The sequence below is a fragment of the Clupea harengus genome, chromosome 10 (genome assembly GCF_900700415.2).
Source record: "Clupea harengus chromosome 10, Ch_v2.0.2, whole genome shotgun sequence".
Lineage (NCBI taxonomy): Eukaryota > Metazoa > Chordata > Actinopteri > Clupeiformes > Clupeidae > Clupea > Clupea harengus.
In genome coordinates, this window is record NC_045161.1 from 2558407 (window position 1) to 2581967 (window position 23561).

The window sequence follows — 23561 nt, forward strand, 5'->3', positions numbered from 1 at the left end:
ATTATTATTAATAATAATAACTCGTTTAGGTCTACAGCCAAATTCGAATGGACATAATATCTAATAAACCTTAACACAATAATAGAATGCACTGCATTCGTCAAAGGTCTTTATTTCATATAGGTTAGCGTACAAACATATTAGCCATCATTCTTCGCATCAACTGATAAAGTGAGGCTCCGCTAATGAGTATCAAGCAAGAGGAAATCAATGAACAAGATTCGTGAATGAGGGGGGTGGAGAGGGGGTGTAACTAGAACGTCATCATCATGCGCCGAAAGAGCGCTGTGAAGTCTGACACTGACGTGTGATTTAGTAAGCACTATTAGGATCACAGAAAAAGTACGCTAGGAACGAGTTATGCACTCGAAATTTAGGTAGTATTTAAAAAAGAAACATACATTTGGCTGCTGGATATGGAGAACTGGAGCCTTGTGTCCCTATCTGTTTTGCTCGTACTCGCGGCGAAATGGGCAGTCTCGTTCAATTCATATTCAGGTTGGATAAGCTCGTGGTATTGTCTTTGCATGACTGAGAAGTATTGTATTTCATAATAAATGCCAGCCTAGTAGTAAATCAGAATCACATGCAAACATTGGTTGAATACACAGCGATGTCGGCTGTGAAATGATGAACATAATGCTCTGGTTTGTGACCGATAGGCTACTAGCCCTCCAATAATTGTTCAGCACTAACATACTGTCACCTATGTTCAGGAGCAGGCAAACCACCGATGTTCGGGGACTATGAAGCCCAAAGGCACTGGCAAGAAGTGACGTACAATCTTCCAGTTCATGAGTGGTTGGTCATTGTTTATTAACAACTGCCATCTGCAAGGTGGAGGCGTACCTAAATGCTAAATACCTGAACTGTATGTGTTGCTATGGTGATGGCAACGGCTGGACTAATTAGTGTTCCTCAATCTAGGTACCTCAACACCACAGAGAATGACCTGAACTATTGGGGTTTGGATTACCCTCCACTGACAGCCTACCACAGTCTCCTGTGTGCCCATGTGTGAGTTTCTGAGTCCTATGCTTGCTGCTCCTCCCCTGCCCCAAATATAACACCCCATTCAACATTCGGGGCTAGCCGTTAGGCAGCAGTGTGTCATACTTTCATGATCACATGTAAAAACAGTTGTGTTTGTCTTCTTCCCCCAGAGCAAAACTCATAAACCCTGAGTGGGTGGAGCTGCATACGTCCAGAGGGTATGAGAGTCCAGCTCACAAACTGTTCATGAGAGCAACTGGTGAGGAGATACTTAGCATAGCATTATTAGGGAGCTGGTTTGATACTGAACATACACAGTGTTCAAATTGTATTCCTAATGGAAGTTGTCTTGGCACATCAAGTACAAACTTGTGCTTTTTAGAAACAGCTTGATATTTTAAAATAGTTTGTATTGTGTAGATCATATTTATATGTAGGTTTATATTATATTGCTTTTTTGTTGTTGTGTCAATGTACATATTTAAAATGAAAGTTCAAATGGTTTAAGTTTACAGTATTATTATAATGTTATCCACAATTAATGATTTATTTTGTATAATAATGTATTCGTGCTGTGTGTTGTCAGTTCTGGTAGCAGACATCTTGATATACATTCCTGCAGTTGTGGTGTACTGCTTATATCTGGTTGAAGGGTCTACAAAAAAGAAGGTAAGGACTGGAGTTGAGCTAGGCTAGTTCTATAGGAGGGTCTCTGGTGCCACCGTGTTTGGGTTGTCATTTAAAATAAGGCACACTTTCTTTAATTAAATTAGAATTGATTGAATTTTCATGTTTCAGATGGTTCTGCTGCCATGATTTAAGTGTAGTAATGTTTATTCTACACCACTGTCCCTGTGTACCGTACATCACCTCACCCATATACACTTTTGCAGTCACTCCTACTTTGTCATCATTTTAGAATCATTGCAATTGCTCTTCAAATAACCGTTGTGATCTTTGCATCACACAGTGAATAGACATATTATAAGAAAAGCATGATCATTTGAATAAAGCTCCCATATTTCCGTTGTCTCAAGGTCACCACAATCTTCTGTATCCTGCTCTACCCAGGCCTTACATTGATCGACTATGGACATTTCCAGTATCCTTTTTAAGGCAACACACACACACACTCACACACACTTGCTATACTGAATACAATCTTAGGCTTAATAATGACTTTCCAGGTTCGGTTTAATATCAAATTGAATAGAAAACTATTCTGAAATGTACATCTTTTTATATAATAGATACATTAATTTGAAGTTACTGAGGTGAACACAGTGCTTGTTTACTGTTTCACTGCTGCTTCATGTTAACACATAGACATTACCCCAAAGCATTAGTTACAGTAAAACAGTAAGATTCCCATATACAGTATAGTTATCAAAGTAGACATCAGGAGTTGTATTCTCCTTGTAGCACTAGTACAACCTTGACAGCCTGCCAGATACAATGGTGTGAGTCTTGGCCTGGCCCTATGGGGCGTGGTTGGCCTGGGTCTGGGCTGGGATATGCTGGGCTCGCTGGCCTTTACGCTGGCACTCAACTACAAGCAGATGGAGCTCTACCACTCACTCCCCTTCTTCTGCTACCTGCTGGGTAAATGTGTGAAGCAGGGTCTGTCAGGCAGAGGGTAAGAGGAGGACCTGTGCAGGCTCAGCTCTTACGAGAGTGCAGAGAGACTGTGTTCTTTACATTCCACTACTAACAAGACACCTGTGGTTTAAAATATGGGATCATCACTGAAAGTCTGTAGATTTAGAAAACACTGTCTTTTGAGTGGATCTTTTGGTTAGAGATGACTTGAACTGACTTTTGGCGTTGCATTATAAACAGAATTACTGGTATAGAGCTGCTTGTATGGTTCAAGCAGAAGACAGGGCATTGGAGTTTTGAATTAATGGAAAAGTTATCTGATGTCATCTGATCTGATTTCATTTCATCGCTATAGAAATGGTCCCAACGCTGTAAATGTGTTGTAAAATTCATGTGAAAAGGGGAAAAATGATGTGATGTACTCGTGAACTTGTTGCCATGACGAGGAGAGGTAGAGTTATGCCTCTGTATCGATTTGACCAAATGTGCTATTACGTCACTTTTACACACACTCTCTTCAACGCCGCTATAAACAGCATCCCTGGTTTTAAAAAAGATACCAGCTAGCCGGTAGCATCCTTGACTCCCACAGACATGATTTCATGTGCGGTCTCAAGAGTGTGATGTTACCAAACGGGATGATGGGATTGAACTCTGCTCTGTGCGCTCTCTCGCATTTGTTGATTTAGTAACGATGTACCAAGGACATTTGCTGGCAAATGTATCAGTGGATTAGAGCGCTGGGGGAGCAGCAATGTCCAGATGACACTGTTGCCATGCTGAAGGGCCTGTGCTATGTCCGCATGTGCAACTTTAGTATCACATCTAATGCAACTGAGCCAGTGGCGGCTATCGAAACGCAACACGTAGCTTTTTTTTGCCAGTTTAAGGAACATTCCTGGATATGGATAGAACCTGTTACATGTAGCGCAATACAAATGTTGGTGTAACATGAGCCCAGTGCTATTTAGATTAGTTTAAAACATAATGGTCAGAGAAGAGTAATGCTGAGGGAACAGTCAGCTGTGTATCACTCCGACTCCTGTTCTGTCAGCGCATTTGTCTAGTGTTTTTTTTGTTGGAGACATTTGGTCTTTGGCCTATTGAACTCTCTTTTTCTGCTGCTCCCTAGGCTGCTCCTGCTGGTGAAAGTTGCTGTGACAGTGCTGGTGACCTTTGCCCTCTGTTGGTTGCCCTTCCTGTCCGACTCCCATCAGGTCCTGCAGGTGGTCCACCGCCTGTTCCCTGTGGCCCGTGGCCTGTTTGAGGTGAGTTGGAGACCACACAGCAGCCAGGTTCACTTCCATCCTCTGTGCAATGGCTGGTTGCTGCCATCTATGAGGAGCTGAGGAGCAGGCATTTAAAGACGATCCCTCTACACACACACATACATGTTGAGGGAGCTTAAACACAAACACACACACACGCATGAAAACTCTATCTACATAAACTCCCGTGTGGTGTAAAACACTCTTTCAACACGTACAAACAAAGTTGTTTTAGGTGTAGGTGCATGCACACACACGTTGAGGGAGTTTAGCACACATACACACACACACACACCCTAAACTCATATCTGCATACAGTCATGTGTGTGGTATAAAACCATTGCCCTCTCAACACAGAGCTTGAGAAACTGCGGTAGCCACCATGGCGCTTCCGTACACTTCCACTCCCAGGTTAGTCCCAAGGAGTCTAATAACTCCCATCCACTCTTAACACTCTCAGATCAGATCCGGCCCCCTGCCACTGCCACTGCTCCCACACTAAACCTGACCTCAGATCAGCTCCGGCCCCCTGCCACTGCTGCTCCCACACTAAACCTGACCTCAGATCAGCTCCGGCCCCCTGCCACTGCTGCTCCCACACTAAACCTGCCTCAAACTAACATGACAGCTGGATCAAAGAAAACGGAGGAATAAATCCACTGAAGGTCGGCGGATCACTTTTCAGTGGCTCAGTGGCCTTTGGCGTGCGGGGAGAATGAATCTGCCTCTAATTTACAGCTGGACGCTTTTCAGCGCCCCCTGATCCTCACCTCAAACACAGTTGGCACAGAACCACCCGCTTCCACCTCTCCAAACTGACACATACATACACACGCACGCACACACACACGCACGCACACACACACACGCACACCCGCACGCCATATTCAAATGCACACATAGGATGGTGGACACACAGCAGCTGGGAGAGAGGGAGGAGAACACGGTATGAAAAGAAGCATCAACAGAGTGTGTGTGTGTGTGTGTGTGTGTGTGTGTTTGTGTGTGTTTGTGTTTGTGTGTGTATATTGTCCGCAGCAGTCAGTAAAATAATATGGGGCACCACACTGGACAGTAGCCAAGCTTTCCACAGCCGCCCTTTGAAACACCTCCACACCGAAAGGTGTCATTTGAGTTGTGGAGATGTGAGAAGTAATTGAAAATACCCTGCTGAATATGACTAGTGAATGTGTGTGCATGTGTGTGTGTTTGTGTCCAGCAGTGTGGCCCTGCACTCTTCTCTCTCCTCGGGCTTGGCCTTAACATAATACACAGGGTGTGAGCAACACTGATCTGCCAGCCCAAATGTGTGAGAGGAGGTGACGGAGAGGGAGGACGGGGCGGCCGCTCTGGCGGCGGGGGTGCTGAACTAATTGTGAAAGTGTGGGAGTAAGCATTGGCCCGGGACAAACGCAGGGGGGGGTTAGTTTACACTCAGTGCAGCATGCTGGAGGCTCGGGTTCCTGCTCACAAAAATGGCAACAAATGCCCTGGCCCGGGGGGGTGATGCCTAGGTAAGGCGGCAGTGGCATTAGCCGATGCGGCTAGACCCTGTGTCATACAACCTTGGGGATTGTGTGTGTGAGAGAACATTCCGGAAGTCATTCGGAGCAGGCAGGAGTTTGCAAGGCGCACGGGAGGCTGATGGCAAAAGTGCTGGGGCATCCTCCTTCCGAACTGGAAGCCTCAGTGTGTGACACACACACACACACACACACACACACACACACACACACACAGCTTAATGTCTGCTCACATACAGACACAACATGCAGCAGTAATATCCGCCTACATGCAGACACCATACACACTTGTCCAAATGTCCATACATTCCACTCTCCCACACATTCATAGCCCTGGTATACATACACACACACACACACACACACACACACGCTCAGCTGTGTTTCTAAGGAACAGCTGTGTTTCTGAAGAGTAAGCACTATGGTAGCCCCCTTACAGAAGCCGAAACTTTCATAACTCACTTAATCCCTCTGTTACTCAATGGCTGAAGAGCCTCAGTTTCTCCAGGAATGTCGTATCAGCTCTCCCTCATACAGTTCCGCAGGTGGCCATTTTGGATCTGTTTCCATAATCATTTGAGACTGAGTGTGTTGCGGAAACTGCAGCCATATTCAGAGGTCATTTTGAAACTGCCGGCTGGCATGCAGAAATGAAATGAGATAATCAGCTTAAGCTCATACATTTAACCCTGTGTCTGCAAGTTTACAAATAAGTGGATGGCTTTTTTTTGACATGGCATGTCTGTGACAGGGAAATTTACAGTCGGGGGGGACACGTCCCCCTGCCCTCTGCGGGTGCAACTGCTCCGAGGAATGCCGCAGGAATTTTTATTGCACTTTCAGTTGGGAAATGATTACTTAGAGCAATGCCACTTATTTGCTTTCCATTCAGAGGTGAACGCTGTTTAAAGCAGATCACCATATTTGTATATGCATCTAAATTTGTGAGACATGCCGTACATTTTCAGTCTACCAAGAAAGCGCATTCATTTCTCCTAATCCTTCCAGCAATGCAGTGTTCCTAACTAAGTGTGTTATCAAAGCTAAATGTATGTTTACATACAAATACATGAGGTATAAAAATATTTCACAATTCATTCGCAGGACTCTTTAAACAAACACTTTGTAATAATGTTTTTCTATCTTTAAATGATTGTGTGTGTTTGTCTGTGTGTTCACAGGATAAAGTAGCAAATGCTTGGTGCAGCTTGAACATTCTGATAAAGATCAAAACCCTGATGTCCACTGAGACTCAGCTTTCCCTGAGGTAATCCCCACTTCCCTTAAGACACTCTGTCTTTGTGTGTAGCATTGATCTGTTCTCCCCCCTCCCTCTCTCTCTCTCACTCTCTCTCTCTCCCTCTCTCAGTCTCTCTCTCTCTCCCTCTCTCTCTCACTCAGTCTCTCTCTCTCAGTCTCACTCTCCCTCTCTCTCTCTCTCTCTCTCTCAGTCTCTCTCTCTCTCAGTCTCTCTCTCTCCCTCTCTCAGTCTCTCTCTCTCTCACTCTCTCCATCTCCCTCTCTCAGTCTCTCTCTCTCTCTCTCTCTCTCTCACTCTCTCTCACTCTATTTGAATCTAAGCCTAACCACCACATGAATATCCTCTTCCACTCACCAATGTCACTGTGTGGGGGTGTTGTGGCCCTTTTCCCTGGTTCTTGAACTCATCCAGGTTGTTCTGCACAGACACAACAGAGTGAGCTGGTTATCTTTAGAAAATATGCTATATGGCTTTTGTGAGGTACTTAGGCCATCACCCCTGACCAGGCTGCCGGGAAGCCGTAGATGCTACAACCTTGTGTGCTGGATGTTTTGACTGTGTGTTGGATATTGCAACCTTGTCTGTTGTCATTGGCTGACTTCCACTCTCAGCTGTGTTGACAGGTATTGTCAAAAGCCTCGTTCATGAAGTGATGCTCAGATGACCAGCCGGGCTATATTTAGAGCGCCACAATAGAGATGTTGCTTCAAGACTGTTAATCCTCTGGATCTGTACACTTGGTTGGACTAGTGGACATTTAGGACTTAAACAAATGGATAGAAAGCTAGACAGACCCATACAGTGGTACAGGAGGTAGAGAAGTCGTTTAGTAATCAGAAGGTTGCTAGTTCGATTCCCTGTCGAAGCGTCCTTGAGCAAGTCACTGAACCCCTAATTGCTCCTGATGTGCAGTGTGCCATCAGTGTAAATGTACAATGTGTATACATCCTTGTAAGTCGCTTTGGATAAAAGCGTCTGCTAAATGACTAAATGTAAATGTAAATGTAACAATTCTATAGGAACCGGTGCCATTATAAAGTGGTATGTAAGCATGTATTTGTTGCTCACCTTTTCACACCAAAACCAAAAGACATGAGTCAGATTCCATCCTCACGAGGGTTAAGGGCCTCAGGTAGGTCCCTAGTAGGCCGTTCAGCGCTAATTGAGATCCCAAAATGGCCGCTCCTCACACGCACCTCCCATCCCACCCGCTTGCTCTCCATTCAGCACATCCAGTGGAAAACCGACTCAAGGGACTCAAGGGGTTAAACTCATGTGGAGGGCCCAGTGAGCCTGGAGCTTGTATTTGCTGCATTTCCTGCATAGCGTGGGTCTTACGTGTTGACCGAGGCCGTGTATAAAAAGAGCGAGCAGCCGCACGGTCTGGTTTCGCGGTGGGGTTTAGGTTACCGGGTGTTTGGCACCGGCGACCCAGTCGGTCGTATTTCTCTGGGACCGCTTGTATGCGTAGTAAATCCTTCCGTGATGATGCATACATACACTTAATAATATACATCCCCCTCTCCTTCTTCTGATTTCAGTTTTGTGCTCACACTCTTGGCCGTCCTGCCCTCGTCAATAAAACTCTTCATGAAGCCGACCCTGTGGCAGTTCAAACTCGCTCTAGTAAGGGGTCTGTTTGTCTTTTATGTCCAGATTGTTGATCCACTGGTTCAAATCTCTACTGTGTCATTTTAGCACTACCATGCCGATATGTTGACTTTTGGATCTGCCTGTTTCTGCCCCGCAGGTGAACTCATCTCTGGCCTTCTTCCTCTTCTCCTATCAAGTCCATGAGAAGTCTATCCTGCTGCCTGCCCTGTGAGTTAGTGTATTTTCGCCACCCTGGTTCGTCTCTTCCATCCCATGTGAATCTATTATTCTAAGCCGCTTAGAGCGCTCGGCCCAGGAAGAGAAGTTGTGAAATATCTTTCCAAACAGGAACGCTCCCTGTCTCCTTGTCTGAGCTGAGCGGTTGAAAGCTGCAGAGACATGGGTCTCTGAGGTTCTACCACTGTCTGTAGTCAGAGACATGGTTTTGCCTCTCCCTGAGGTTCTAACACTGTCTGTAGTTCAGAGACATGGTTTTGCCTCGGTCTCTAAGGTTCTGCCACTGTCTGTAGTCAGAGACATGGTTTTGCCTCTGTCTGTAGTCAGAGACATGGTTTTGCCTCGGTCTCTAAGGTTCTGCCACTGTCTGTAGTCAGAGACATGGTTTTGCCTCGGTCTCTAAGGTTCTGCCACTGTCTGTAGTCAGAGACATGGTTTTGCCTCTCCCTGAGGCTCTGCCACTGTCTGTAGTTCAGAGGAAAACACAACAAAACACAACACATCACTTCACCACCTCAATGCCTGTTAGGAACAGGAGGTTTGCATGCTGTGTTGCCCTGTGGTCAAAAGTAAATACATATTTAGTTTGTGGGGACCTTATGGGTATAGTTTATCTCACCTTAGGGTGGTACGAACTCATGGATATAATATACACACACAAACACATACACAAACACATACACAAACACGTACACACACACACACACACACACACACAAACACGTACACCTTGCACGTGCAATTGTACGGCTTGTTGCCTTGTGCCACCTTGATTTGGTTGCAGATTACCTTGATCTATTAATCTAGATTATCCAGATTGTTGCTTTATTAACTGTTGAGTTATATCTTGCACCTGTCTCCCAAATCAATCAGTAATGCTTGTTCCAGGATTAGTGGGGCCTGGGGGGCGGGCGGGGGGCGTGCGGGGGGCCGAGGGTGTTGTTTGCTGAGGATCAGTGGCGAGAGGCTAGTGGAATGGCTGTAACAGGATCACTCGAGAGGAGGCCTGTAATTACCAGCTCAGTACATGCTCCCCGAATGGTGTCACCACACCCCCATCAACATGATCACATGCATGCGTTTTACACCGCTGTGTGGGATTCGGTTCGTTGGCACTTGGTACATGTGTCATTGTGTGAAATGATGTTGCCAACACAGACATGTGTGTTCAGTACTGGGACCTATCTGATCTGATCCGAAATAATCTCCATGTACTTTCTATCTTGTATTTCCATTTTAGGCCAGTGTGCCTTCTCCTCAGTGATCTCCCCTTAATGGCCATCTGGTTTCTCCAAGTGTCTACCTTCAGGTGAGAACTACGCTTGCTACAAATGCCTATCGCCTGATTAACTGGCATGGGCGAGGACTAGTAGTTGTTATCAGTACCTTTTGGCGTAATGCACGATCACTGTGGAAGCATCAGCGTTATGTGTTTCATGAACTAACCTAGATGATGAACCTAGTTATTGTTGACTGTTGAGCAGCGAAGGCCAAGAGGAAGCGAAGCCGTCTAAAGTTCATCCAGCTGTCGTCAAATTCCTCTGGCAGGCAGCACTAATAGTTGTGCGCGTGGTTTAGTGTGAGGATATTGCTGAATTATGAGACATAGCCGGCATACCACTTAGCACTAAGCGTGCTTTGTATAGGCACAGCCCAGCCATTCTGTAGATTCATTCTTGCCATTTCTTTGAGTACAGTTAAGGAGAATTGCCAGCGACAGCATTTTCATTTTGCCCTATTGTTGGACACACGTCTATTTGTTAAGGGGCAATCATCCAATTACACATATGAAGCACAGTTTTTGTATGCCTTAAGTATGTATACAGGGTTTGGTGTATGTCTTTGTCTATCCCAAGACAACAGTTTATTGCCTTATAAAATAATAACAGTGGTGAAAAAAAAACAGTTCTATTTTCCAATGAAAGAGTTTTTTCTCCTCAGAAACATGACAACTTGTTTTTCTCCTCAGAAACATGACAACTAGTTTTTCTCCTCAGAAACATGACAACTTTTTCTTTAAATGTAGAGCAACTAAAGTGTGTCTAACTGAAGAGAAAATATAAAGTGGCAGGTTCACACGCAGTATACTTTCTTCTCTTCCTCTTTTTTAAAGTCAGGGGACTAGAGATTGTGTTTACTCCAGCGGCGGTCCGTTGACATTATTCACCATTGTTTGTGTGCATGTACATCGTGGCTTAAATGTCCTCCTCGTATTCTATGTATCCTTCATTTGTATTGACTCATGTCTGCAAATTATATTTGAATTCTGTGTTATGGAACATAATTTAAATCCATGATTGCGAGTGAATCCAAGTAAAGATGATTGTGAACCTCATTTATTTCCATGCTACATCCATGGTTATGAATATATTTGAATTTCATGAACACTGTGAATGTATTTGATTGACTGAAGTCTGCATCAAGTGTGTGTGTGTGTGTGTGTGTGTGTGTGTGTGTGTTTGCAGCATGCTCCCCCTGCTGTTGAAGGATGGGCTGCTGCTCCCATACGTGGTCACCTCCCTGGCCTTCCTCTACTTCAGCCTGTTCCTGCTGTCGGGCCTGCAGCGAGCCACGGACGAGCAGCTCCGGCTGCAGCCCTACCACGCCCTCTTCAGCTCCATCCTGCCCTGCCTGCCCAGATTCAACCTCGGTCGCATCACCAAGTGGAAGGTAAAGTTGGAGACATAGATGGCTCCTTGGTGATTTGATGGCCCATTTCCCCCCCCCCACATCAGAAGTCTTCTATGGAAGCAGCATCTGGAATGTGAAAAACCAAGATCAGGTTGTTAAGAGGTTTACTTGTGTGTGTGTAGCACAGCAGCACAGTCAGGCACGTTTAGTTGCACTTCCAACTAGATGGCTTCATCCAACCTCCAGCGCTACTGTCACGGCATTTAAACATGTGCTCCTTGAGAGCTGAACGCAGTACGCTCTACCAGTTAAGTAACTGGAGCTCATGTATCATGTATCAGTAGCCCCCCTTGGTGTCATTTTGTTTAGTTTATTTCAGTATATTTCTATTACTCAGCTGTGCAGATTCACTGAGCAGGTTTCCATCACCTGCAGTCTTATTACGCCACAGTTTCAGACTGGTAGTGAAGACCCCACACAGCTGCTGAAACGCTCAGTTTGGGGTGAGCCAGTGCGTGAGCCTGCCGCTTGGCTTTATATAGAGCCATGCCATTAACACAGGTTTGCCTAGATATATTTATTTACTCAACAGGCATAAATAAGGGGGGGGCCCAGGGGTGGGCGTCAGGTTTCAGGGGAGTGCCTCCAGTGCTAACACTAGCTCCTGCCCCCCCTGTCCTGTGCTCTCCTCAGCTCCTATAGAGATGTTCACGTTGAGCCAGACACGGCCTATAGAACTATAAACATGGCCGTTTTGGGAGGCAGGAAGAGAGTCTCGTGATGGAGATGTGGTGATGAATGATGGCACCTCACTTTGTACAAGAGAGAGAGAGAGAGACACATAAGTGTGAGCCTGGTCTTGTTGATTTTTCCATCTGTGTGCCTTGTCTGGGCTGTCCCTGCAGTGTTGCATGTCTGCGGTTATAGATCTTGTGATAACTATGAGGGCAGTTGATGTCTCGCTCGCTCGCTCGCTCTCCAAGGAAAGAGCCATTCAGTTTTCTCAGTAGCTTGGCTCTGGTTTAGAGTGTCAATAATTGCTTCCTGAACATTCTATGAAATACTGAACACATTATAAACCATTATTTTTCACACAGCAAGAATAGCATTTCTTGTCATTCACACGCAGGTCTCATAATGTTGAAAGACACATTAACAAATATATACACACGTCTCCAATTGGCCCAGTAATGCATTGAGCGTGGGTGAGTTACAATGGATCCTCAGGCTTTCCTGTTGACTGCTGTTATTAATATGTTTGTGTACATATAGGCCCGGGGGCAACATGCTGAAAGGTTTCCCACATTGTAGAGCATGGGAGAGAATCAACAGTGGGTGTTCTATGGCTGGAGTGACAGTATTTTAGAATTACTGGATCTGGTAATCCCTCCTTTGTATACATTATTCTGGGATGAAATAAATTGTGACTGTACAAAGTTACATTTCCCTTTTCCCTTCATATTACTGAAGAGATGAACTGTAAAATGAATTACATTTTAATTAAATTAATCTGATTTGATATGCAGTTTGTCTAGGATTCAGATTGCCACCGAATCAAACTGACCTCATTGTATACGTAATTGTTTCCCTGAAAAAAAGGGACTATTCTTGAACATCAAGTGAACATCTAATCGAGTTGGCTTTGATGGACTTTAACTGGTGAAAGGCAGTATTGTACATGTTGCTAACAATGTTTCTCTCTCATGTCGTTCCAGTTTGTAGTATCAGTGGTGCTCATGGCCTGCCTGAGTTTGGGGATTGTGGTGCTGGAGCCCCCTGCACAGTTACCGGACCTATTTCCTGTGCTGGTGTCACTCATTTCCTGTTCGCACTTCCTGGGTTTTCTGCTGTACTTCAACCTGCTGCAGCTCAGCGAGGCTCCGGCCAGGAGGAGCAGCAAGAAGAGCAACTGAGGCATGGGAGTGCAGCTACTCACCAGAAGGGTTTAAATGGGTTCATGTGTTTGGAGTGCAGCTACTCACCAGAGGGGTTTAAATGGGTTCATGTGTTCGTGTTTAAAGGTTTGAAGGTGTTTTTGTTTTGGGTTTAAGGATCTGAAGGGGACCAATGTGTTCATGTAATTTATCCCAGTTAAAACTTCAAGAATCCTGTCTGAGTGAAGGCTTTTGTGTGTCCAAGTGACTGCGAGTGACTGTGTGTGTGTGTGTGTGTGTGCGCGCGCGCGCGCGTGTGTGTGTGTCAGGGTGTTGGCCAAGGTTTGCGGTTTGTATTGAAACGATTTTGAAGTTCATGGGTTATTGAAAATTGCATTAGTTTGAGAATATTAGTTTTGGACCAGTCATACTTGTCAAATTAGAGGACCATTTTTTTTACCAAGAATGTTTTCTACAAGAGCTCTTCATTAAAAGCATTTTGTACAAATGGGCTTATTTGTTTTATTTGGAGTCCTGTAAAGATTAAATACAAAGCGTTTCAAATAAATGTCCCTGTAAACTGTAAAGCCAGTAGATCAACTAATCATCTCATATTTCCATCACGGCACCAGCAATAATCACACATACCATGTCCCAATCCTTTCATTTAATATCATAAAAAACTGGTTAATTGCAGCTCCTCAATCCAAAAGGAGTCCTCACAAAAAGCTGTACATTTAAACAAAAGCAGTGAAGGCCCAGGCTGTAAAAGAGAAATGAGGGAAGCTGACATGAGAGCATAACACCATAAAGCTGAAATACCACAGGAAAGAGGCACAAGCCATCTCTCTCCCCGCCTCCATCTCCATTGGGACTTAATGACGGGCATTAAAAAAAATCCATTACAACTATAAATGTTATCAGGTCACAAAGGGGCCGCTGTTGTTCGGCCTCTTCCACACTGGCCCTGCAGGCAGGCAGGCAGGCAGGCAGGCAGGCAGGCGCACACACACACACACACACACACACACACAGGAATAGGGCTACAAAGACACAAGACCTGCAATGGGGAGTTAAACAAAGAATGTACAAAAACAGGACTGTATTGCTGAAACAAGTCTACAAATCACAGTGGAGTAGAGCACGCTCGTTCACACATAGAAACACATACAGACAAGATCATCACAGAAGAGAACACATAGAAACACATACAGACAAGAGCATCACGCTCGCTCACACATAGAAACACATACAGACAAGAGCATCACAGAAGAGAACACATAGAAACACATACAAGAGCATCACGCTCGTTCACACATAGAAACACATACAAGAGCATCACGCTCGTTCACACATAGAAACACATACAGACGAGCATCACAGAAGAGAACACATACAGACAAGAGCATCACGCTCGTTCACACATAGAAACACATACAGACGAGCATCACAGAAGAGAACACATAGAAACACATACAGACAAGAGCATCACAGAAAAAGAACACAGAAACACATACAGACAAGAGCATCACAGAAAAAGAACACAGAAACACATACAGACAAGAGCATCATAGAAGAGAACACATAGAAACGCATACAGACAAGAGCATCACAGAAAAAGAACACAGAAACACATACAGACAAGAGCATCACAGAAAAAGAACACAGAAACACATACAGACAAGAGCATCACAGAAAAAGAACACAGAAACACATCCAGACAAGAGCATCATAGAAGAGAACACAACCTGGTCTGGGATTAGAACATAACATGTCTTCATGAGTTGACCACAGATGCTCTGAGGAAGTAGAGAGTACCTGTAGACCATCTTTTCTCATCACACGGCCCAAGCAGGACTTGGGTACTATGGTGTCCGTCATGGGTTCTGCACGTCGTAAAGAAATGAATGCAGGCAGGTAACAGTGGAACTTCACTTCCAAAAGAATATCAGCTAACAAATGTAAACTAGCTTTAAGAAGTGTAGGGAGGGGGCCTCGTAGGCCAGTGCTGTGGATGGAGCCGTCCTCGGCCCCCTGCTCTTCACCTCCTCTGGGTGCTCTTCACCTCCTCCCCACTGGTGCTGGCTGCTCCTGCTCTTCACCTCCTCCCCTCTGGTGCTCTTCACCTCCTCTCCTCTGGTGCTCTTCACCTCCTCTGGGTGCTCTTCACCTCCTCTCCACTGCTGCTGTGTGCTCTTCACCTCCTCTCCTCTGGTGCTCTTCACCTCCTCCCCACTGGTGCTCTTCACCTCCTCTGGGTGCTCTTCACCTCCTCTCCACTGCTGCTGTGTGCTCTTCACCTCCTCCCCACTGGTGCTCTTCACCTCCTCTGGGTGCTCTTCACCTCCTCTCCACTGCTGCTGTGTGCTCTTCACCTCCTCTCCTCTGGTGCTCTTCACCTCCTCTCCTCTGGTGCTCTTCACCTCCTCCCCACTGGTGCTCTTCACCTCCTCTCCACTGGTGCTGGGTGCTCTTCACCTCCTCCCCACTGGTGCTGTGTGCTCTTCACCTCCTCTCCTCTGGTGCTCTTCACCTCCTCTCCTCTGGTGCTCTTCACCTCCTCTCCTCTGGTGCTGGGTGCTCCTGCTCTTCACCTCCTCTCCTCTGGTGCTCTTCACCTCCTCCCCACTGGTGCTCTTCACCTCCACTGGTGCTGGGTGCTCCTCACCTCTCCTCCCCACAGGTGCTGGGTGAGGGAAAACATTTGCTTTGTTAATGTGCGCTCGGACTCCGCGTCCTTCAGGTGGCCTCCAGGGGTGATAAAGTGGCAGTTACACGATCCACCGGCGCACGCAAAATAGGGAAGAGGTTTCTGTTCGCACCAGCTGTTGCCACGGTGGCGAGGTCAGGGAATGAGCGGTAACCCTCGGCCAAATAAAGACCAGCAGTGGGCTGGCTGGGAGTCGGTGTGTATGGACAAGGATTATCTGTAGGTGCAACATATGAGAGTGTGCTCCAAGTATATAATCCACTGGCAATGGATGTGTGTGAAGTGCATAAATGCATATTTGAGTATGCACAATGTCTATATGTGTGTGTGTGTGTGTGTGTGTGTGAGTGCACGCAAGTATTCAAGTAACCCACTTCAACTCTTCTGAGCATGTGAGGTGTGAGACTGCGTGTGTCAGCTCTGACAGGCCCGAGTGGCAGTCTGAGGAACAGTATCTTCACAGGGAGAGAGCTGCCTACTGTTTACCGTAGAATCAACATTCTGTCAAACACAACACAAGTAAAGGCAGCCTTTCACCACACATCCACAAAGGGAGAGAGAGATGTGGAAATGTCGGCCAGAACAAAAATCTGTCAGAAAACGAATCTCTCTCTCTCTCTCTCTCTCTCTCTCTCTCTCTCTCTCTCTCTCTCTCTCTCTCTCTCTCTCTCTCTCTCTCTCTCTCTCTCTCTCTCTCTCTCTCTCTCTCTCTCTGTGCGTGTGTATTTAGAGTGCATGTGAGTGTTTTATGCCTGGTGTGGTTTTTGACATGGACAAATATGAGTGGCAGCCTCTTCAGGTGTCTCATCACTGACAGCCATACGCTGTATTCATCAAGCTACTAACACCATGTAGATAGAGTTCCATTTGCCACTGTATATATTTACACACACACACACACACACACACGGAATAAGTTGGGAAAGAAAGCTTTTGTGTGATGTCCCTGACATTAAATAACATTGCACCACAGGGGGTTTGTGGCTGCGCTGAATTTAACGAGATAAGAGAGTGGATCACATGCCAGCAGGAGATCACGGAATAAAATCATGAGGCTTGCTAAGGCAAGCGCGCGCGCGCGCGCGCGCGCGCGCGCTCACACACACACACACACACACACACACACACACACACACACACACACACACACACACACACACACGAACGCGCACCAAAGGTATCTAAACAGACGAGGGAACGCTAGAATGACCTGCCATGTCAAACTGAGGGGAAAATAGCAGCAAATGTGTAATGTTGTTTGTAGGTGTTTGGTGAAGTGTGGAGATGGAATATTAACATTTATTTTGTGTTTGCCATTCTCTTTTTTATGTTAAGGCATCACATTAAAGCATCAGCATCAGCATTTCTGTTTTTGTGTTTTATTTGGTTTATAGTAGTCTATTGTCGCTCTAGAATCTTCTTAAAAAAACACACCTATCTGGGAGCTACTGAAGGGCAAGATGTTCTGTTGTCAAAACGGGGAAAAACTTGTATTGCTAACACAGGAGCAAATGTGCGTTGAGCTACCTTATCTTTGGTTGGACTGCAGAAACTCACAGGAGGTTCCCTGCCGGAGGGAGGCCTGGGGAAAGGAAGAGAGAAGAATAATGACATTCATGCATAACCTAATGTGGGAGGTATTGAATGAGTTTCATGGAGCAGCTAATTAGCTGAACCGCAAAACTTTTGATTACGCTCCTGGCTTGAATAACATCTGAGAACCTGTCAAATATCCCCGTGTTATTGCACAGCCAGAGAGGGTCCTGTGTCGTAATGGTGCATCAGTGAGCAGCTTTGAGGGGGGGGCGGGGGGGGGGGGGGGAGAGAGACGAGGCAGGATGCCTTCCTGTTTCAGAGTCTAGCTGTCTCTAATATACAGCACCTCTTTAATTGCGCCTGTGTTTTTAATCAAAATCATAAAGTCCCCCCAAAACAGCTGCCATTCATCCTTCAGAAGAGCAGGATTGATGTGCCCATCTTACCCGGGGTCCTCGACCCGCGCGTGAGCAAATGCTGAAAATTCCATCGCTTTTATTACATTTGAAGGAATCTCCCTTTAATGCAGTCTATTACGGCTGCCATACAAATCTCTCCCTGTGCCTGGCATCCTGTGGCCTGATCAATTTTTATACTGCTGAGGCGTCCCCTTACCTCTCATTGTGTCACCTCGAAAATTCATATTATATAGGATTTCCCTTATGGAGAATCTGCCATAAAAATCCGTTAGCGCGCCGGCCCGTGTCAGGACAGCGGGCGGGCCGCTGTCTGGGACTAAACGCCGTCCGAGAGGATCAAATTTGTTTCAGCGGTAAGCAGAACTGTTTAAATGTTATTTATTTGCCATGCTCCTAAGAAAATATATTGTGAAGTGCAACATTGATTTAGGACGTAACAATGTCTGTGGCGTGGGGGGTCGCGCGAGAAAGAAGGGATTTATGAATCCTTTGCTCAACTCCCTTTAATTGAATTTTCCAAATCTCTCGTCGCACACAAATAATCAATACCCTGTAGTGGGGCAAGAAGCTCGGCCTTACAGAGTTATTGCAGGCCTTTTCTCGCCCATTTTGTGCTCATCAGCACATAGAGATGATCCTGGGCATTTGTAATGCTTCGGCAACCTGCTGTATTTATGGCCCTGAGCTGATCTCCAATGGCTGGGGAGGACACGACCCTTTATGAAGTACCCCAAAAACTTCTGCTGGGGCTGGACAGGATGTTGGGAATCACTCCCTGAGATTCCCCCCCCATGCCTCTGGTCCCGCTGCTGCGCTACCGGCTGAGATGGACGGTGGGGTTTGAGTTTAAAGCGGGCCCTGATAGACAGCCAGGCATGCTAAAGGAATGGCTTCAGTCGTTGGCCCAGGTTTAGAGTTTAAATACATGAGTTTAAAATATATACAAGTTGAAATACCTGAGCTTAATTACCCTGCTTCTCTATTACCCCCCCAGCTGACTGGGCACAGTGGTCACGCCAGCATCACGCTGGCTGGCACCAGGGCTGGCCTTCGCTGCCGACGGGCTCAGGTGACATGACGGGCTGCGCTCACATATGCCCCAGTCCACTGCGCCACCAAGTGCAACTGTGTTGCTTCTCTAAGTAGGAGACATTTACAAGTGACTGAAGAAGCCCAAGATGAACAGCAGTGTGACATGGGTGAACCATGTTTACACAATAGACTAGTCACAGAGACTCAACATCCTTAGCATTTGTTTTCTTTTTGTGCAAAACATGTTTTATAGTGTGTTAAAATCAAAACTCTGTTAGACAATGTACTTCTGTGCCAAGACACAATATTTTTGAATATTTTAGGTAATGTAATTATATAACACCCACACGACTTATTTTAGAAGAACATAGTGAAACCTAGAAGATTGTACCAGTTTAGTGGACGAGCAATGGCATCATTTGACCAACATCTGTGCCAATCACCACTGCCTTGATTTACAAACAATTATATACCTTTTTCAAAATGTAAAATGTCAAAAATGTGTGTCTACTCTCCTTACTTTGATCAAGAAACGTATGTGTACTTTCTTTACTTTGATCAAAATACACACACACACAGAAAGCCATGCGATCATTTGCAAAAACAAATACTTCCCTCTACCCTAAACCTCTATACACTGGCAAAGCATCTCCCAGTCATCTGATGCTCAGGCATCACAGGGCTTGGCTCTTGAACAGTCCCCACTGACTGTTTGTTTGCTCTGTACGTATATCAGCCCCCCCCCCCCCCCCCCTCCCCAAGACACATTTGGCCGTTTCTGCTGCAGCTCTCTAGAAAACATCCCCTGCTCCTGTTGTTGTAAGGCCTGCTTCATGCCGCGGCGAGAGATTTCATGCTCCACCATGTGATAAAAATGTGACATTCCTTCTGTGTTGGGCCACATGCAAGCGGATGCGTGAAGGTTTCCCCCGGCATGACGAATTAAAACAATTTCGGGCAACCTTATCTTAAAAACACTGAACTTTACCCCCCCCCCACCCACACCAAACAATTCTCCCCATTCAGTTTCCACAAATCACCATTATGTGATCAAATCACAAGTGAAGCTGTAGCTGGAGGCGTTATGTAGGCCTCAAATAATCAAAATAATTCTGTCACAAGGGCCCGCAGCGCTTGCTTGTGTAGAGAAAACTAAATGTTGTTTTGCTCAGTGAATAAAAAGGGGAAAAAGGTCCCTTTCAGGCGTGTTGAACGCAGTGGCCATAAAAGATTGCTCATGGCTTTTAGATGTGGAAATATGAGGCGCACAGATGATCAAGAGTCGGTCTGTTCCCTGCCTGCACACGCAGAGACACGGGGCCACATTTCTCAGGAGCCTGAAATCAATCTTCTCCCTGTAAGTGAGTGGAATAGCAAATAGTTTGCTTTTCCTCCCTGTTTTGGATTATGAAAAGGTTGCGATAGTAATAGTGTGATTAGAGATGATTCCACAAAGAGGGTAACTTATCTGAGTCATTAGAGAAACAATGATGACTTGGTTTGGAACATAAATGTTATTTACTTTGTGCCGTCAGAGTGCCTGGTTTACTAAGCCTACAATGTTATCTCCGTGGATTGTTTTTATATTCAGTGTAATGCAATAGAGCTCAATAGCCAAGACTAAACGCTTGAGAATGTTGGACATGACAGTAGTGGTCAGGGCGATGAAAGGTCGAAACAAGGACACAGATTTAGCTGATTTTTGTGTTTCTGATGGCTGTACCAATGTTCTTCATGAAAAAAATCTGGTGTTACAATGAATGCAAGAGTAATTCACTCACCTGTAAAATGACTCTCTCTCTCTCTCATCCTTCCCATGGCAAAACTTGATTCGACTTTATCCACTGAAATTAGAGACGTATTTGTTATTTTGATGGCAACATGATTGAAATGATTTCATACTTAAAACCACATAGTTATGTCACATAACTTAAATAATCGGACTAACATTTTGAAATATTAAGCTATATGCCATGTTCACTCATTCATGTACATGTTATAAAATTGTGTGTAAGTGTGTGAACATGTGTGTGTGAGCACTCACCGAGCTTCCTATGCTCCTCTAGCTCTTTCAGCAGGTCACCAGTGCCCCGTGAAAAGAGTCTTTTCAACTCGCTGCTGCCCTCTAATGGCTGTGCCCAAAAACAAAAACAAAAAATGCTCAACTCTGCAGTACCCATTAAGCAATGAATAATGAATAATCATTAACAATGAACAATCCAGCGCTCTTGAACTCAACACATGAGCGTATCACATGAGGTTTACAACAATAGCATTTGTGCCTCTCAATATATAAACATAACAGCAACAATTGCAAAACAATTCATGCAAACCGGCCACTGTGATTACATTTCAGATTACATGTTTCAGGTAAAATGTATTCAGTTAAATGGAAATGAATTGAAGTATCAGACTACTATTGCTGATTGACTCACCAATTGACTCTCCAGATCCTGTCTAGCGTTCAGGATGGACTGTGCTGACTTTTCCAGATTGGAGCGCAACTTTTCTAGCCTGGAAAAAAAAAAAAAACAGTCGTGACAGTCGTCACTCCAATACTTGTGGCTTTTAATTGACAAAATGTTGTCATTCACATTATAAAAGGACTTCTCAGATGTGACCCTTTAGGTTTATAGTTCAGACAAGATGGTCCCTTGAACTATAAAAAAGGGAAAATAAATGTGGCCAGACACTTTTTGCAGGTAAGCGTTTTGATCTGACCTCACCAAACCGCCCTTCTGTCTTCTCCCAAAATGGCCGAGCAGGCCATCACGCAGAGAGACAGAAGACCGTACTCCCACATGATCTGAGATGTATCGCTGGTTCTTCTTTCAGCCTCCTCCTCTGATGTTTTTATGTATATTTAAAGAGCTTCCTTCCTTAACTACGGCACTATAAAATTCAAAACTAATGCTTGTATTGATGGATCGCGAGAACACCAAGTTAGTGTGCTTTGGGGAAGGAAATAATCCAATTCTTATCCAACTATTTTTAGTGCTGTGTAAATCATTGAGGATTGGTCTAATGATAGAGACAGAGAGCGCCCACTGTGCCCATGTCCTGTCATTAAACTCGGATCTGTCACAACGATCATCAGACGAGTGACAATGAAGGGATCCGCTGATGACAGAAGAATCATTCTTATCTTTGCCCAACACACCATGCAACACCGCATAGGGCTTTCACGGTGCACATATAGAATGTGAGCGTGTGTGAATCTGTATGTGTAACACCAAATGAATGCCACGCATTGATGATTAACCTACGATCACGGAGTATGTCAACATAGTACAGCACTCCATTTTAATTAGCCTAAATGTGAGATATCAGTGTAAGCTAATGCATTTTGTATGTCAGTTCAGCAAGAACGTAGATAGACCCGAACAGCAATTTATTACGGTTTTATTATCTGACCCCAAAAAAAAGAAAGCTTCTCAGTCCTATGGAGTACATAGAGAACACTTGACATGGCTGTGTCCAATGCACAACAGTATCAACACCCATATCATGCTACATAACATAACATGCTACATATCATGCTACAGCACACACTCTATAAACAACTGAGCGATGTCAGGTTGCCTCCCACACACCACAGGTAAATCCCTGAGCAGTAACAATCATGTACTCACTTCTTCTGTGGTGCAGATTGGGCTTTGCCGGCACTGGTGGTCTCCTCACTGGCTTGGTAATTGCCTGTTAATGACACAGCAAATGTCCGCAATTCATCAAATCAACATGCACATTAGGCCTCCTATAGCTGGTGGTTACACCATGGAATCCCCACAGCAGAAACACTGTGGGGAGAAATCAGTTCTGTGTGTACTACCACAGCATATACCTAAACCTTAATTACACAACTGTGTTTTTCACAACAGCCCTACTATACAGTGTAGTAACATAAATGCTAACTAAAACCTGACACTCCGAAAAGACTTGTGGAGCATAGGTGATAGTTCACTATCAGCAGAGCAGGGTGGTGATGACCTCTGAGAAAGACTAGAAGGGTGTACACACCTGGAGTTGCTGGGACAGGGCTCATTAGATGAGTACCTGTGAGAGGTGAGAAGGTCTTCTCCAAAGCTGGCCTCTTAAGTGGTGTCTTGGGGATAAGAATGGTCTTGGTTATGTCATTAGATCTATCATTCATCATTACACATGTAGATCCCCAGTTTACAAAAATACAAAAATGTAATTTACAACAGAAACGGATGTGCATGCTATTACTAAGCTTGAATAATGTTAAAGTAAAAAAGTAAAGTTTATTTTAGAAAAATGTTTGTCAGCAATGGCTCACAGGTTGAAGACAGGATGCAAAACAACTGCGACAACTTATTTTCTCTGTATCAAAGTGAACTGTATTGTGATCGTCTGCAAAGGTCCAGTGATCGAAGAAAAAAGTGTATTGTTTACCACACATATAACACGAGTTAGCATGCTAAAGTTTGGAGTATTTTGTTAGTGCCTTACCGTTTTCTTGTCCTCTAATCGGAGAGCCCTTTTCACTCTAAGGACAAAAAAACAAACTGATCAAAAGTTTTTCACTTTGACAACGCTAGAATTTTTTCTGACGTTGGCCACATTGGGTGGTCTCTGCTTACTCTGCCTCTGTTTTATGTTAAGTTTACACTGTTTAGTTTAGTTACACTACATCACCTAATAATTCAGATAAGACAGAGAGAAGATAACGTTGATGTAATACGTTATACTCACGGCATTTTGAGATGTCAAAATGATTTGGACACAAATGTCAAGATGATTTGGAATTTGGCGCGATGTGCTGAGCATTTACTTCCTCTGGAAACATAGGTTGTAGAAAAGGGCCGTTGTGATTAAGTAAAGCATTTTGACATACACTCTTGATTTATGCAAATATGAAAATAAA

At 44.8% G+C, this 23561-nt stretch overlaps 2 protein-coding genes across 5 annotated transcripts in view; one reads left to right on the top strand and one right to left on the bottom strand.

The window, feature by feature from the left end:
• Window positions 1-260: 260 nt before the first annotated feature.
• The window catches only part of alg6 (ALG6 alpha-1,3-glucosyltransferase), a 33012-nt gene continuing 9711 nt past the window's right edge, over window positions 261-23561 (top strand). The window contains exons 1-14 of one of the 3 annotated variants that reach the window (XR_004164473.2): window positions 261-498; window positions 717-801; window positions 928-1017; window positions 1164-1252; window positions 1580-1662; window positions 2031-2095; window positions 2444-2629; window positions 3725-3860; window positions 6565-6650; window positions 8186-8270; window positions 8395-8465; window positions 9715-9783; window positions 10940-11144; window positions 12821-13277. Coding sequence is in view for 2 of the 3 variants with exons in the window: in XM_012842243.3 (XP_012697697.1) it covers window positions 417-498; window positions 717-801; window positions 928-1017; window positions 1164-1252; window positions 1580-1662; window positions 2031-2095; window positions 2444-2629; window positions 3725-3860; window positions 6565-6650; window positions 8186-8270; window positions 8395-8465; window positions 9715-9783; window positions 10940-11144; window positions 12821-13018 (1530 nt within the window). In the remaining variant the exon portion in view is untranslated. Of the gene's footprint in view, window positions 499-716; window positions 802-927; window positions 1018-1163; window positions 1253-1579; window positions 1663-2030; window positions 2096-2443; window positions 2630-3724; window positions 3861-6564; window positions 6651-8185; window positions 8271-8394; window positions 8466-9714; window positions 9784-10939; window positions 11145-12820; window positions 13474-23561 lie in introns of those variants that run through there. The other 2 variants (XM_012842243.3, XM_031575000.2) reach the window with 2 other exon arrangements.
• Window positions 15502-23434, bottom strand: LOC122133210 (integrin subunit beta 3 binding protein). Of its 2 annotated transcripts, XR_006152621.1 has the most exons (10): window positions 23390-23434; window positions 23147-23183; window positions 22694-22778; window positions 22309-22372; window positions 21112-21190; window positions 20721-20808; window positions 20458-20520; window positions 17217-17271; window positions 15574-15665; window positions 15502-15536 (listed from the first exon to the last, which is right to left on the bottom strand). XR_006152621.1 is itself a non-coding variant. In XM_042708820.1 (8 exons), exons 1-8 carry the CDS (start codon window positions 23392-23394, stop codon window positions 17243-17245), a joined length of 450 nt encoding a protein of 149 aa, XP_042564754.1. In that variant the 5' UTR covers window positions 23395-23434; the 3' UTR covers window positions 17057-17242. The 2 variants fall into 2 exon arrangements, 1 of the variants encoding a protein (XP_042564754.1); XM_042708820.1 differs by lacking the exons at window positions 15502-15536; window positions 15574-15665 and having other exon boundaries at window positions 17057-17271.

Coding starts and splice junctions, on each gene's coding strand:
- LOC122133210 (XM_042708820.1), bottom strand. Junction 22,779..23,146: donor GATTAGAGGACAAGAAAACG/GTAAGGCACTAA, acceptor CTTATCCCCAAG/ACACCACTTAAGAGGCCAGC. Junction 20,521..20,720: donor AGAGGAGCATAGGAAGCTCG/GTGAGTGCTCAC, acceptor CTCTAATTTCAG/TGGATAAAGTCGAATCAAGT.